Raw genomic sequence first — 15,903 nt, 5'->3', positions numbered from 1 at the left:
GTGGACAATGATATTCATTCTGATAACACGTTTGGTCAACATTTTTTCTTTTAATCAAACTAGTAAAACTACATAAGAGCGCATAAGTACGCCGTACGCCCCGCGTGGAAGAGCGCATCGTCAAGGGTTTCATCCAAGACGTCAAATTACTATTTAGGGGGAATTTCTCGTTACCAGTTGCAACTGGCCCGATGCTCTTTCAACGTCTCTGCGAAGTCGGAGCAAGACGCACAGTGTTTGTGACCATCACTGGCTCATGAAGTGAAACTTTCTTGATTAGCTTAACTTTTTTTGTAGACAAAAGAAGGATCGATCACATCAACCCTCCCGGACGCATTTACAGACACGAAAGACCTAACACTTAACCAAATTCAGAGTAAGACCGATAAGCGATAAAGCAAACCTATAAAGCAGACCTATATGCTAACACGACTTGCAGATAGATAAACGACTACTATAACTTTGTCCTGAACCGAGAGCAAAGACGAGAGAGACTGCAGCATCATCATCATCTCCAAACATCGATCGAGGCGCATCGACCAGCCCTTACGGCTTCCCGCTCCCCTTCTTCTTCCAGAACCTGCGGTAGAACTGCACGGTGCGGCCGTTGAGCGGCTGCGTCGGCCTGTTGTTGCGCCGGTAGCCTTCCTCCAGGGGCGCGATCAGGGCGGCAGCCTGCCCCAACGCCATCTCCCTCACCTGCACCAGGTTTCTCCCAGGTTCAAACATCAGACGAATTCAGAGCACAAGCTGCGATTCAGGGCTAATCCTCCTTTTCGAAAGTAAAAGAAGTTAACTGGTTCGGAGGCCGGAGACGACGTACCCTGCCGTGGATGTTCCAGATGATGTTCTCGGTGCACGGCGGCGTGGTCAGCGACCCGACGTACCGGTAGTACATGTTGGCGTAACGCCGCAGCTGCCACATGTTTACTACTCCGGTGGGGATCGGAGCACCTTTCTCGGCCCTGCAGGCCTCCACGTAGAGCTCCGATAGCTTATCCTGCAGCTGCCATCCATCAACGGACCAAATGGTTAAATCTAGAAATGAATCTGCAGTCAAGGCATATAAACTCTTTGAGGATCAAAACTTACCTGCATGAGGAAAGGGTCTGGCCTGCCGAGCCGGTACAGGATCGACACAACGGATATGTTGCCGTCGTCACTGAAGTGAACCATGTGCTGCTCCACCGCAAACCTCTCGCCGTTGATGGTGTGCTCTGAAGGAGAGTGCCAATGGATATTGTCCAGCTTGTACTTCACCCCGTCGATCTGCACCGTCCCAGCAGCATCCTCGCATCGCAGCTGCATCGATCGATCACACAGAACAAGAACACAGTGAAACGCAGCGAGAGGATGAAACGCAAACTGTTGAATGCGCAGAAGGCAGGTAAGCGGCGTTTGGTTAAGAGCAAAATTACCGCGATGTTGAAGATGTTGTCTACGAGGGTAGCATTCGCAGCGGTGTATTCCCTGTGAAGAGGCCCCAGCATCGGGTTGTAAACCACGTCGCTGGTCTTGATATCAACCGGAGACTGGTACGTCCCCATGGCGCAGCGCGTGAAGTTGGGGTCCAATCCCCCCCAGTGATCGGGGCCAAGAGGACCGCTGTACGCAAACTTGGCACCATCTGCTACGCATCAAGGATGGTTGGGCATATCATACATAAAAAAACACAGTGAAATCCGAACTGCAAATGTGCTAGGACGAAGAATTAACGTACTGCTGTCACATGCAAGGGCGGTGAGAAAGCAAGCGCACAGCAGCAGGGCAATGGCCGATGCGTCTCCGCCGCGAGCGTCCATCTTCTCCTGCAATGGGTGGGTTTGAAGTTAAGCCGCAGGTAGAATGCACAAATAAATAGGGAGCGGATAGATAGATAGATAGATAGATAGATAGATGGGGCTTAATTGTGGCATTGTGATGGCCATCGGCCGGCCCGAGCTCCGCCTACCTCTGCTTTGCCAAGTGCGATGCTCTGGTCCTGGGAACAGTGGACGCGCCCGATCTACTGGAGATGCAAGGTCCTGCAAAAAGACAGACGGAAGGTGAGGCGATTCGGCGATTCCCTATACCCATCACAAGATCATGCGCAAAAGAGCGTAATCATGCAGGGCCTCGATGGAGATGAGATGAGGTCGTAGGCCGGGATGCTGATGGCCACACACCGTCACCTCAGAAGAACCCCGCCTTTCCAAAAGGTGAGTCGTCGGCCTCGAGCTCTCGGTGCTGGAATCTTTCTTCCGAGACGAGACCCGAGCAAGAACGCGCGCTGCCGGTGAAGGTGCTAGCTAGCTCGCGTCTCCTATATATACACAGGGCGGGGCAGGTCAGGTCAGGTCAGGTCGCCACTTGACGATGTGGCCCATCACTCCTGCAGAGAGTTACGGTGCGCGTGGGAGGAGTGGTGGCTAGTGCTCCCCGCGGTAATAGTAGCACGTACGTGCGTGGTCAGCAATTTCACCGTGCATGCTGCATGCACGAGTCGTGCTTCGGAGATTGTTGGGCCACGTCCTCCACACCCTCAAGGCTCGGCCATGTTTCTGACTACGTCCTCCACGTCGTGTATACTCCAGAGGCGCGCGGCTCAGGCCCTTTGGCAGACATCAATTTTTCCCGCGCTCTTTGAAAAGTAGATCGTGATCACTTCGGGGGCAGACAAGCCGGGTGCGCGAGACACCAGAGCCGTTTATTCTGCCTTGTCTCACCGTGTTCATTTTTCCCTAGATTTGCCACACATGCATGTAGGTGTAGATATGTGATGCACGTGCGTTCCTCCGCGTCGTCAATGTCTACATATCTCCGTCCCTAGAGAAAATGTCTATATACCTCCAGCTCCATCGATCATGGCGGATCAACTATAAAGCCCTGCGATTAATCCAAACAGCAGGCAATGACACAACTGAATGAAAAGGAAACAAGAACACCCGTTACTTTTGAGTTTGGACAGCACCGTGAGACGAAGACCCATCACTAGCTAGAACCGAGACGTGCAAGTGGCAGAAAACGTCACTTATCTACGGGAATATATCACACTATTCGAGACACTGCAAGCTCCAGGGACCATGTCACGTTCTGGAAGGAATCGTGGATGAAATAATAGACGCGCCTTGTCCTCTAAGTCTAAGAGGTTGACATTCATAAGTTAATCCATGCAGGCCTGGCATTGCACTGCCTACCACTTTCAGCAGGCGCAAAAAGTTGACTCCAGCAAGATCAAGTGATCAACAGTAGTCAAGGGAATAATTGAATAGGGGGTAGAGCCTATGGCAGGCCAAATATGTGACATGTCCGGCCACTTCCAATGCTAACCACGGGATTCTGGATTTACGTACTTCACATTTGCCGCCCCATGATCGCTTAGTGGGGGAGGCTAAGGTCGGTCCATGGTGCTGTTTGTCTTTATTTTTTTGGCAAATCTTGGTGAATTTTAATACTATACTCCCTCCGTTCCTAAATATAAGTCTTTGTAGAGATTCCACTAGGTGGACTATATACGGAGCCAAATGAATGAATCTAAACTTAAAATGTATCTATATACATTCGTATGCGGTTTATAATAGAATCTCTACAAAGACTTACATTTAGGAACGGAGGGAGTACATAATAGTATACATGCAAAGCATCAGGCCATCAGGACACACTGTTCACAAGATTACATGCATATGCAGGAGAACTACACGGATCACAAAGTACACGATGTAACTAGTACAAAGTACAAGAACATGGAGATGATAAGATTAGCGATGCATGCGCAAACGACTACACCTGCATGCCCATTATTTCTCACATTCAGCACTAACATTTTTACCGAGGAAAATGTCTATTTTAAAACTTGAACTTGTACAGGTCAGACGAAATGAACCCCCAGGTCAAAATCCCGGTCGATTGCACCCTGAACTCTGCAATCCCGGTCTAAATCGAACCCTGACATCGTTTGAACTGGGATTCTTCTGGTGGGCCGGCCCTCTAGAGTAATTTTTTGTTCAATTTTTTTCCAAAGGGCGCACACCCTGCTCCCCGCTGGACCGGCTTGCTTTAGTTTTTTTTCGTTAAAAAATTAGCACGCGGTGGTAGCTCGAACAGAAAATCACTTGTTGTTGATCAAAGCTACAAACCACCAGGACACCTTATCTGAAATCTACGAACTTTTTTCAAATTAGCCTATTGTTTTCAAATCCCGTAAATGTTTTTTAATGCTCAAATTATTTTAAAGTATATAAAAACCGGCTCATTTGGAGCTATTGAATAGCAGGCATGCAAAAAAAATCTGGAAAAGGTCTGCGGGAGCGACTCGAACTCACCACCTCAGTCTTGTTAGCTGCTGGAACTCGCCAACGAACTAGTGAGTTCGATTCACGGCGCGAAACATTATGTATCGAACTTCTTTTGAACATTTGTGAATATTATGGACTGAAGATTTTGTAATATCCACTGAACATTTTCTTAATATACGATGAACATTTTAAATTGTACACAATTAACATTTTTAAATTGATGAACTTAAGCTGCAGTGTTGACCACGGTGTGCACCCGTCCCCACGCTGGGCCGGCCCACTTTGTCTGTTACACTGCTAAAAGTATCTAATGCAGGAAGCTTTTTTATTTTTAATTTTTATATAATCCGCGAAAACAAATTAATGTGTGATTTTTTTACCTTTTTATTTTTTACATAATCCATAAAAGAATTATCTAATGCGTGAAACTTTTTTCAATATGTTTTTTTAATTTGTGTACTTTTTAGGAAACTCATGGAATTTTTATAATCCGTGAACTTTTTTAAATCCATGAACTTTTTTCAAATTCGTATTTTTTTGGCCAAATTCATGATCTTTTTTATTTCCCTGAATTATTTCGAATTTCTGCAGTTTTTTTTTCATTTCGTGAACTGAAGAACGGTCACATAGTCATATTTTTGCAGCAATGTACAACTAAGTGAAGCTGACGTAGTGGTTAATGGCAACGGCTGTCAACGTACACCAATGCAGTTCGGTTATTGCTACTAGCAAATTAATAGTTGACCATCTTTTCCTTTTGCATTCTCCCGTAGGTTGCTGGGCCTCACAAACTGCACGAAGTGGACACCGCGCTAAGCCAGGCTGGGCTCGTCCAATTCCCCCCCCCCCCCCCCCCCCCCATGCAGCCAATCCTGGGCACGTCCATAATCCCCGTGTTCCAAAAGACCCCAGGGTTCGTTTTAAACCGGGATTGTATTGCTCAGGGTGCAATCGACAAGGATTTCAATGTGGGGGTTCGTTTCGCCTAACATCTACGAATTGAGGGTTTAAATGGGCTTTTCCCTTTTTACCGATGAAGAGGCCCTGACTCCAAGGTGTTGCGCCATACATTCCATTTGAAGAACAATCAGAAAAAGTCCAAAACAAACATTAAACTTGCAGACGAAAACTAAATCTAACCCTGAATTTCTAACCACCAAATTAAATCAGCACATCGAACTTTCTGATCCCAGTCTATTTTGAATATTGAGGACGTTCCCAAACAGGGATTCTCGACGTGGCAGATTGATGATCCACAATTATATGGGGTCAATTGTAGCCTTTTCGATAAGTAAGAGTGTCGAACCCAACGAGGAGCAGAAGGAAATGACAAGTGGTTTTCAGCAAGGTAATATCTGCAAGTGCTAAAATTGTAAGTAGCGGATTAGTTTGATAGCAAAATAATTTGTAACGAGCAAGTAATGATAGTAGTAACAAAAGTGTAGCAAGGTAGCCCAATCCTTTTGAGGCGAAGGACAGGCCAAAACGGTCTTTTATGATAAGCAAAGTGTTCTTGAGGGTGCACGGGAATTTCATCTAGTCACATTCATCATGTTGGCTTAATTCGTGTTCGGTACTTTGATAATTTGATATGTGGGTGGACCGATGCTTAGGTGTTGTTCTTGAACAAACCTCCTACTTATGATTAACCCTCTCGCAAGCATCCACAACTACGAGAAAAGTATTAAGAATAAATTTTAACCATAGCATTAAACTTTTGGATCCAATCGGTCCCTTACGGAATAACGCATAAACTGAGGTTTAAGCTTCTGTCACTCTCGCAACCCACCATCTAATAACTACTCCACAATGCATTCCCTTAGGCCCAAATATGGTGAAGTGTCATGTAGTCGACGTTCACATGACACCACTAAGAGAATGCCAACATACATATCATCAAAATATCAAACACATATCAAGTTTACATGATTACTTGCAACATGATTTCTCCCGTGACCTCAAAAACGAAAGTAACTACTCACAAATTATAATCATGCTCAAGATCAGAGTGGTATTAAATAGCATAATGGATCTGAACATATAATCTTCCACCAAATAAATCATATAGTAATCAACTACAAGATGTAATCAACACTACTAGTCACCCACAAGCACCAATCTATAGTTTTGATACAAAGATTGAACACAAGAGATGAACTAGGGTTTGAGAGGAGTTGGTGTTGTTGAAGATGTTGATGAAGATAGCCCTCCTCAAGATGGGAGAGTTGTTGATGATGATGGCGATGATTTCCCCCTCCGGAAGGGAAGTTCCCCTGGCGAAATCGCTCCGCCGGAGGGCAAAAGTGCTCCTGCCCAAGTTTGGCCTCGAGGCGGCGGCGCTTCGTCCTGAAAGTCCTCTCTTGATTTTTTTCTAGGTCAAAATGACTTATATAGCAGAAGATGGGCATCGGAGGTGGGCCGAGGAGGGCAACACCCAACAGGGCGCGCCTGGGCCTCCTAGTGCGCCCAGGTGGGTTGTGCCCACGTGGTGGCCCCCTCTGGTACTTATTTGCTCCAATAATCTTTAAATATTCCATTAAAAATCATCGGGAAGTTTCAGCTCATTTGGAGTTGTACAAAATAGGCAGCATGACGTAGCTTTTTCAGGTCCAGATTTCCAACTGTTAGAATTCTCCCCCTTTGTGCATACCTTGCATATTATGAGAGAAAAGGCATTAGAATTACTCAAAAAAGCATTATTATACAATAAAATAACAATGTAAGGGCATATTTCACCCTAAGTGGTTTTGGTGATTGATGACAATGCTTTTGCGGACTAATCGTGTGCATTGAGCATTTCACATATCTCATGTGTTGGTACAAGACGATTCGATGCCCCTCGGAGCCTAGTGAAGACGGCATTTTTCTACGTTTCCTTTTGGTGGATTTGAGCCGTAGGAAAGACGTACTATTAAGAGGGGGTCCACTTCGGAAAGGTTAGGGTGGAATCATCACGTACACGTTTGTTCCTTTGCACCACCTTTCTCTTTGCCTCCTTGGTGCACCGATCAGTTATTCGTGTCTTTGCAAAATGAACGACTCCAAGTGGTAGTGTGTTATGGTGAGCGGTAGTACTGTTCAAGGGAGCAACAGTACCGCAGAGGCTCATGGTAGTACCGTCCAAGGATGCGGTAGTACCGCACCTCCTTGCGGTAGTACCGCTCCGAGGTCGCGTAGTACCGTGACTTCTGGTCCAGCACTGCTACTCGCGCGGAAGTAGGGACGGATGTAATTTTTTACATCCACGCCCTATGCGGTAGTACTGCTCCCTGGATGCGGTAGTACCGTGTTGGATTTTTGCACCGATCTGAACTCAGCGGAAGTAGTCATGGATGTAATTTTATTCATCCGTGCCTTCCCAGCCCCAGTCGAACCCTGCCTTGCGGTAGTACCGCAAGGGCGCACGGTAGTACCGCTCCGGCGGTTCTACCGCTCGCTGCGTCAACACAAAAGGGCTTCTTCTAGTGTCTGCCGTGGGTGCGGTAGTACCGCACTGCCCTGCGGTAGTACCGCAAGGCCTTGCGGTAGTACCGCTTGTCTGGTGTGGTAGTACCGCATGTCGCGGGCTGGTTAAGTGGATAACGGTTGGATTTGTCCCTTGACTATAAAAGGGGAGTTGTTGGGGATATAACTATTAGGTATGACCCGCCCAGGAGGGGCCGGGTTATACCTATGGCGATTCATGAAGCCCAAGTCAATACTTGAAGATGGCGGTTCAGTTAAGGGCCCAAGGCCCAAAGGCGACTTAAAGCCCGTGAGATAAACCGCCATATATGTATGACTTGTATTGTAAGGTAGGAATAGATAGAGACCGAGCCAGACACTGTTTATGAGCCGACCGGGACTCTGTGAGCCGCTGGGCGTCGACCTCTGTATATAAAGGGACGACCCGGCGGTGGTTCAGGACAAGTAAGATCAAATCAAAAACCAGGTCAAGCGGATTCGCTCCCTGATAACCGAGACATAAGCAATCCCACCTCAAACCGGATTAAGCCATTACCTTCACCGCAAGGGGCCAAACTAGTATAAACTCTCGTGTCCATTGTCCCGTTTTAACCCCTTTAAGCTTCCTAGTTGCGATGGCTCCATGAATAAGTCCTTTCACTAGGACATCTGCCGTGACAATTCCACAATAGTTGGCGCCCACCGTGGGGCTCGAACCCACGACCACAAGGTTAAGAGCACGGAGTTGACTACCTCTTCCAACCCCAAGCTCCATTGATGCTCTAAGCTCTATTCTCGCCCCATCTCTCTCCCTAGCCAATCAAACTTGTTGATTCTCTAGGGATTGGTTGAGAAGTCCTCGATCTACACTTCCACCAAGAGAAATTTGATTCCTCCCACTAATCCCTTGCGGATCTTGTTACTCTTGGGTGTTTGAGCACCCTAGACGGCTGAGGTCACCGCGGAGCCATATTCCATTTTGGTGAGCTTCGTGGTGTCGTTGGGAGCCTCCAATTCAGCTGTGGAGATTTCCCCAACCTTGTTTGTGAAGGTTCGGTCGCCGTCTCCAAGGGCACCAATAGTGGAATCACGACATCTCGCATTGTGTGAGGGCGTGAGGAGAATACGGTGGCCCTAGTGGCTTCTTGGGGAGCATTGTGCCTTCACACCACTACAACGGAGACGTACTTCCCCTCAAAGGAAGGAACTTCGGTAACACTTCCTCGTCTCCATCGGTTCCACTTTTGGTTATCTCTCAACTTTACTTGAGCAAGCTATATTGTGTTATATCCTTTGCTTGATTGTGTGCTTATTGTTGTTGCATCATATAGGTTGCTCACCTAGTTGCATATCTAGACAACCTACTTTGATGCAAAGTTTAATTTGGTAAAGAAAAGCTAAAAATTGTTAGTTGCCTATTCACCCCTCCCCTCTAGTCAATTATATCGATCCTTTCAATTGGTATCAGAGCCTCGTCTCTTTATAAAGAACTTTACCGTCCAAAGAGTATGGTTGACACCATAAACAGTGAGGAGGAGCACCCGGGTGTGAATTTGTCTTCGTCTACGGCCGATGGGGGATCCCCGGTCTCACACGAGGAATTCAATGTGGCTTTGTACACATTGAAAACCTTCATGACGACCGAGGTCAAAGGCATGTTCAAAGAGTTTCTTGATGGCCTTAAATTATCCACCGCACCTTTGGAAGTGGCTGCTCCCACTAACAAGGTGGCGGATGCTAACTCCGATAAGGGGGAAGCTTCTTGTGATAAAGTTCCTTTATCTAGTGGTATAAATGGTAGCGACATCTTTGCCCAAGTTGAACCTCCACTTACTTATGGAGGACCGGTTCCCTCCACTCATTTGAATCATGTTGGTCCTCCTCCTAAGATTGTGAAAAATGAGGATTTTGACTCTTGGGTCTATCGCTTTAAACGTCATTTAAACCATGTTAATACTAATCTTTGGAGAATTATTGAGCAAGGTTTCTACCCGCATGACCCAAGCAACTTCACCCCGAGAGAAGCCGCGAACCATCAATTCAACGAGAATGCTCTCTTCATCATCTAAGATGCAATTCCATCCGAGATATTGCACATCTCCGACCTTTCTCCATGGCCAAGGAAGCATAGCACCATGTTGTTTTCATTTACAAGGGAAGCGCAAGCATTCAATGCTCCAACTATGAAGTGGTGCAAGATGAAGCTGATGAGTTTGCAATGAATGAAGATGAAGAACCTCGTGAGCTTTACCGAAGATTAACCACTCTCGCAGTCTCTCTCCGAGATCATGGGAGCAAGGATACGGATGATAATTGGATCAAGCGCAAATTCCTCAAGGCCATGATGCCTTACCACAAGGCCATGTCCTCCGTCATCTGTCAAAGGCCGGACGTCCACACCTTGTCCTCAAGTGAAGTGTTGGATGAGTTTGTGGCGATGAGGATCTTGGACAAGACCGCCGACAATGTGGTGTTACGTTCTCAAAGAGCAAAGAAACCCAACCCTGCCTTGAAGGCCAAGGCTAGTGTGGAAGAAGAGGATGAAGAGGAAGATGAGGAGAGCAACCCCGAAGATACAAAATATGATTACCATGAGCACACGGCCTTGCTTCAAGGTAATTTTGGAGCAAGAAGAACTCAAGGTCCAATTTCAACAAGAACAACTCAAGTGGCTTCAAGGGCAAGCAATGTGTGAGAACATGTTACAATTGTGGCAATGTGAGCCACTTTGTTGTGGAGTGCCCTTAAGAGAAGCGTGAAGACAATGGTGGCAAGCTCATTCGAAAAGACAAAGCCAAGTCCTTCCCTAACAAGAACAACTTCACCAAGAAGACTCCGACCAAAGGGTTGGTAGCACAAGAAGAATACAATGAGGATGATGAAGATGATGAATAAGGTGAAGCCATGGCCATGGCCTCCATTGCCATTGCCACAACTCCATGGGTGTCTCTCTTCGATTCACCCAACGAGAACATCACCGCCAAGTGCCTCATGGACAAAGCCACCAACAAGGTAACCCCCAACATCAAAACTACCATCATTACTAATGAGGAAGTGAGGGGTCTAATGAGTAAGTAAATGAATTTGAGTCTTTTATGAGTAAGCTCAAAGGAAAATCCAAGAAGCACTTTGTTGCTATCTTGGAACAACTTGGTGAAGCCAATGACATGATCGAGGCTCATGAAGAAACCATCTCTAAGATGGAAGGTCATAGTCATGACTATGCCGATGAGATATCGGATCTCTCTAATGCACTTGAGGAAGAGCGTGTTCATTGTTTGGCTCTTGAGGAGTCACACAACAATGACCATGCTAAATTAAAGAAAGATCTTGATCATGCTCTTGTTGTATCTCGTGTGCTCGATTCCGAGAAGGCTAAACTTGGGGTTGACCATGCTAGACTCAAGGAGGAGTTTGGTATACTCGACAAGGCTCACAAGGCCTTGAAGGGTGCTCATGCTAGCCTCGAAGAGTCTCATGATCAACTCCAAGTGAAGCTAACGAAGGAGAAAGCCATTTTTCCTCATGTGGTCTTAATTGATAATGCAAATGCTACTAACCCGTGCTGTGAGCATGTGCATCTTGTGGAGGAGAACGCCAAGTTGAAGGAGCAACTTGAGAAAGGCCTTGTGTCTTGCTTACAAGGTGAGAAGAATCTCAACAACCTTTTGAGCAATCAAAAGGAAGTTGTGGCCAAGGAGGGAGTTGGGTTTGCACCCAAGTCCAAAAACAAGAAGAAGAATGACAAGGCCAAATGACCTCCCCCTATCAAGCAAACTTTTGTCAAGGAGGGAGAGGGTGCTTCTAAGGATAAGAAGAACAATGTGAAGGGTGGTGATGTCAAGAAGGACAGTTCCACCCCTTCCAACAAAGCCAGCGACTTTAACCCTCCTTATGTGTTATGTCGTGCTAGTGATGGGCATGTTTATGCTAAATTTGTTGGTTCTACTTATGAGTACATTGAATGGTATATTTGGATTCCTACGACCCTTGTTACTAACATCAAAGTACCCATTACAAAATGGGTACCTAAAACCAAGCATTGATCTCTTGTAGGTGTTTGCTTCGGGTGGGGGATCATGGTTGCTCAATAGTGGAGCCAAAAATCATATGACCGGAAGCAAGGACTTGGTGGTGGACGTGCACAAGATTCCATCTATGCCCACCAATTTCGAGTGGGGTGATGCCTCATCTTCCAAGGTATTGGGTCTTAGCAAGGTTGTCATTTCTCATGATCTCACGATCAAGAAAGTCATGCTTGTTGAGTCCCTTGCATACAATTTACTTTCCGTTCGTCAACTTGCACTCATGGGCTTTGCCACATTCTTTGATATTGATACCGTGGCTCTCTTGTGGAGCAAGACTCTTAAAGTAGACTTTGTTGGGCATGTCGAGAATGGTCTTTATGTGATTAACTTGTCGGAGCGACCCACTAAGACTGCGACATGCCTAATGGCTAAATTTGTTGTGGGGTGGCATTGGCATCGCCGTCTAGACCATGTCAATATGAGATCTTTGCAAAGTCTTCTCAAGGGGGACCATGTCCGTGGACTAACAAATGTTAGCTTTGCCAAAGATCATGCTTGCAGTGCTTGTATCGAAGGAAAGTTACATGAGAAGTCTCACCCTCCCATGACTATCATCTACTCGAAGAGATCCTTGGAGCTCCTTCACATGGATCTCTTTGGGCCTCCATCCTTTGATAGTGTTGGGGGTAGGAAGTATTGCTTGGTGATTGTCGATGATTATTCAAGATGCACTTGGGTATATTTCTTCAAGAGGAAGAGTGAAACTCGACAAACCGTCATCGACTTTGCAAATGAATCTCAACATCAACACGATGCAAAGATCTTGACAATAAGAAGTGACAACGGCACCGAGTTCAAGAACTACACCTTGGATGAGTTCCTTAGTGATGAGGGGATCAAGCATCAATATTCAGCACCATACACCCCCCAATAAAATGGTGTAGCAGAGAGGAAGAACCGGATGTTGATGGATGCGGCAAGAACCATGATGGCGGAGTTCAAGTCTCCCTACAACTTCTGGGCCGAAGCCATCAACACCGCTTTCCATGCATCCAATTGGCTCTATCTCCACAAAGGCTTGGACAGGACTCCATATGAGATACTTACCAGTAACAAGCCCAACCTCAAGTACTTTCGGGTGTTTGGTTGTAAGTGTTTCATTCTAAAGAAAGGTGTTCGTTTCTCTAAATTTGAGGCTAGAGCTCATGAGGGCATATTTGTTAGTTATGCTATAAAATCTCATGCTTACAATGTCCTCAATAAGTCCACGGAACTTATTGAGGAGACGTGTAACATGGAGTTTGATGAGAATAACGGCTCCCAAGTGGAGCAAAGTGGTACTTGTGATGTAGGTGATGAAATTCCTCCCCAAGCCATAAGAAGAATGGGTGTTGGTCATATCCTACCCATTGAGGAACCCCTTGTGGCCTAAAGAGAAGGACAATGCTCCACTCAAGTGGAGCCATCACCAACCCAAGACCCACACAGTTCCGAAGAACAAAGTGAAGGCACTCAACCAAGTAAACAAGATCAAGTGCAAGATCAACCTCAAGATGGTGGTGAACCACCAAGTGATGCCCAAGGTCAAGTTCTCCCCTCCGAGCAAGTTCAAGATCAAGAGCAAGCTCAAGATCAAGAACAAGCTCAAGAAGATGCTCAAGATGATCAAGCTTCCTCTCTTCATCTCACTCCTGAGGAGGAATTGGAGCATCGTGCCGCTAAGATTAGCAAACTATTGTGAACATCACGCGTTTTTTTCTTGTGTCGAACCCCAAAAGGTCTATGAGGCGCTCGAGGATCCGGATTGGCTCAATGCCATGCATGAAGAACTCAACAACTTCAAGCACAACAAGGTGTGGAGATTGGTGCCAAGGCCATCGGGGGACCATAAAGTCATTGTAACCAAGTGGATATTCAAGAACAAGCAAGATGCTCACGGGATTATTGTTTGCAACAAGGCTCGTTTGGTAGCACAAGGCTACTCCCAAGTCGAGGGTATCGACTACGGTGAAACCTTTGCTCCTATTGCTCGCCTTGAATCTATTCGTTTGTTGATTGCTTATGCTTCTCATCATAACTTCAAGCTGCAAAAAATGGATGTGAAGAGTGCTTTTCTCAATGGTCCTATTAATGAGTTGGTGTATGTCAAACAACCCCCGGGGTTCGAGGATCCCTATTTCCCCAATCATGTGTACCAACTCGACAAGGCACTCTATGGCCTTAAACAAACCCCACGTGTGTGGTATGAGCATCTTACCGAGTTGTTGCAAGATCGTGGGTTTGAAATTGGGAAAATCGACCCCACTATTTTTACTAAGAAGGTCAAAGGGGAGTTGTTTGTATGCCAACTATATGTTGATGCTATTATCTTTGGTTCCCCTAACAATGCTTTCAATGAGGAATTTGCTGCTCTCATGACCTCAAAGTTCAAGATGTCCATGATGGGAGAGTTGAAGTTCTTTCTCGGGTTCAAAATCAAGCAAGGAAGAGAAGGCACATTCATCAACCAAGCAAAATACACTCAAGACATGCTCAAGAGATTCAAGCTAAGTGATGTCAAGCCGGCCTCCACTCCAATGCCCATCAAATGCCAACTTGACATAGATCCCAATGGTAAAGCGGTGGATCAAAAGGTATATCGCTCCATGATTGGCTCCTTGCTTTACCTTTGTGCATCTAGACCGGATATCATGTTGAGTGTGGGAATTTGTGCATGGTTTCAAGCCGCACCTAAGCAAAGCCACTATGTGGTGGTGATAACCCGCAAGTATAGGGGATCGCAACAGTTTTCGAGGGTAGAGTATTCAACCCAAATTTATTGATTCGATCCAAGGGGAGCCAAAGAATATTCTCAAGTATTAGCAGTTGAGTTGTCAATTCAACCACACCTGGATAACTTAATATCTGCAACAAAGTATTTAGTAGCAAAGTAATATGGAAGTAATGGTAACAGTAGAAAAAGTAACAGTAGCAGTTTTGTAGTAATTGTAACAGTGGCAACGGTAAAGTAGCTAAGCAAAGATCAATATGTGAAAAGCTCGTAGGCAATGGATCAATGATGGATAATTATGTCGGATGCGATTCCTCATGCAACAGTTATAACATAGGGTGACACAGAACTAGCTCCAGTTCATCAATGTAATATAGGCATGTATTCCGAATATAGTCATACGTGCTTATGAAAAAGAACTTGCATGACATCTTTTGTCCTACCCTCCCATGGCAGCGGGGTCCTATTGGAAACTAAGGGATATTAAGGCCTCCTTTTAATAGAGTACCGGACCAAAGCATTAACACTTGGTGAATACATGAACTCCTCAAACTACGGTCATCACCGGGAGTGGTCCCGATTATTGTCACTTCGGGGTTACCGGATCATAACACATAGTAGGTGACTATTGACTTGCAAGATAGGATCAAGAACTCACATATATTCATTAAAACATAATAGGTTCAGATCTGAAATCAAGGCACTCGGGCCCTAGTGACAAGCATTAAGCATAGCAAAGTCATAGCAACATCAATCTTAGAACTTAGTGGATACTAGGGATCAAACCCTAACAAAACTAACTCGACTACATGATAAATATCATCCAACCCATCACCGTCCAGCAAGCCTACGATGGAATTACTCACGCATGGCGGTGAGCATCATGAAATTGGTGATGGAGAATGGTTTAGCGACAGATTCCCCTCTCCGGAGCCCCGAACGGAATCCAGATCAGCCCTCCTGAGAGAGATTAGGGCTTGGCGGCGGCTCTGTATCGTAAAATGCGATGAATCCTTCTCTTTGATTTTTTTCTCCCTGAACGTGAATATATAGAGTTGGAGTTGAGGTCGGTGGAGCACCAGGGGGCCCACGAGGCAGGGGGCGCGCCCCCACCCTCGTGGACAGGGTGTGGGCCCCCTGGCCTTGATTCTTTTGCCAGTATTTTTATTAATTCCAAAAATATTCTCCATGGAGTTTCAGGTCATTCCGAGAACTTTTATTTCTGCACAAAAATAACACCATGGCAGTTCTGCTGAAAACAGCGTCAGTCCGGGTTAGTTCCATTCAAATCATGCAAGTTAGAGTCCAAAGCAAGGGGAAAAGTGTTTGGAAAAGTAGATACGATGGAGACGTATCAACTCCCCCAAGCTTAAACCTTTGCTTGTCC

General features: G+C 45.9%; 1 protein-coding gene across 4 annotated transcripts; it reads right to left on the bottom strand.

Moving 5' to 3' along the window:
* Positions 1-257: 257 nt before the first annotated feature.
* On the bottom strand, positions 258-2,323 carry LOC123041377 (alpha carbonic anhydrase 1, chloroplastic). Of its 4 annotated transcripts, none has more exons than XM_044463997.1 (7): positions 2,172-2,323; positions 1,952-2,024; positions 1,721-1,808; positions 1,419-1,630; positions 1,093-1,302; positions 824-1,006; positions 258-699 (listed from the first exon to the last, which is right to left on the bottom strand). In XM_044463997.1, the coding sequence occupies exons 3-7, from the start codon at positions 1,800-1,802 to the stop codon at positions 547-549; spliced, it is 840 nt and encodes a 279-aa protein (XP_044319932.1). In that variant the 5' UTR covers positions 1,803-1,808; positions 1,952-2,024; positions 2,172-2,323; the 3' UTR covers positions 258-546. The 4 variants fall into 4 exon arrangements, with proteins under 4 accessions (XP_044319932.1, XP_044319934.1, XP_044319931.1 ...); XM_044463999.1 differs by having other exon boundaries at positions 1,419-1,627; positions 2,172-2,322; XM_044463996.1 differs by having other exon boundaries at positions 2,166-2,321.
* Positions 2,324-15,903: the final 13,580 nt, after the last annotated feature.

The sequence above is a fragment of the Triticum aestivum genome, chromosome 2B (assembly GCF_018294505.1).
Source record: "Triticum aestivum cultivar Chinese Spring chromosome 2B, IWGSC CS RefSeq v2.1, whole genome shotgun sequence".
Taxonomy (NCBI): domain Eukaryota; kingdom Viridiplantae; phylum Streptophyta; class Magnoliopsida; order Poales; family Poaceae; genus Triticum; species Triticum aestivum.
Note: the sequence above shows the minus strand (reverse complement) of the source record. Positions and strands in the feature narration are given on the sequence as shown.

Bases quoted from the DNA above. Each gene is read 5' to 3' on its own strand.
- LOC123041377 (XM_044463997.1), bottom strand. From the start codon at position 1,802: ATGGACGCTCGCGGCGGAGACGCATCGGCCATTGCCCTGCTGCTGTGC. The intron at 1,631-1,720 runs GTACGTTAATTC...CTTGATGCGTAG, and splicing joins CGCCCTTGCATGTGACAGCA to CAGATGGTGCCAAGTTTGCG. The intron at 700-823 runs GTACGTCGTCTC...AACCTGGTGCAG, and splicing joins TCTGGAACATCCACGGCAGG to GTGAGGGAGATGGCGTTGGG.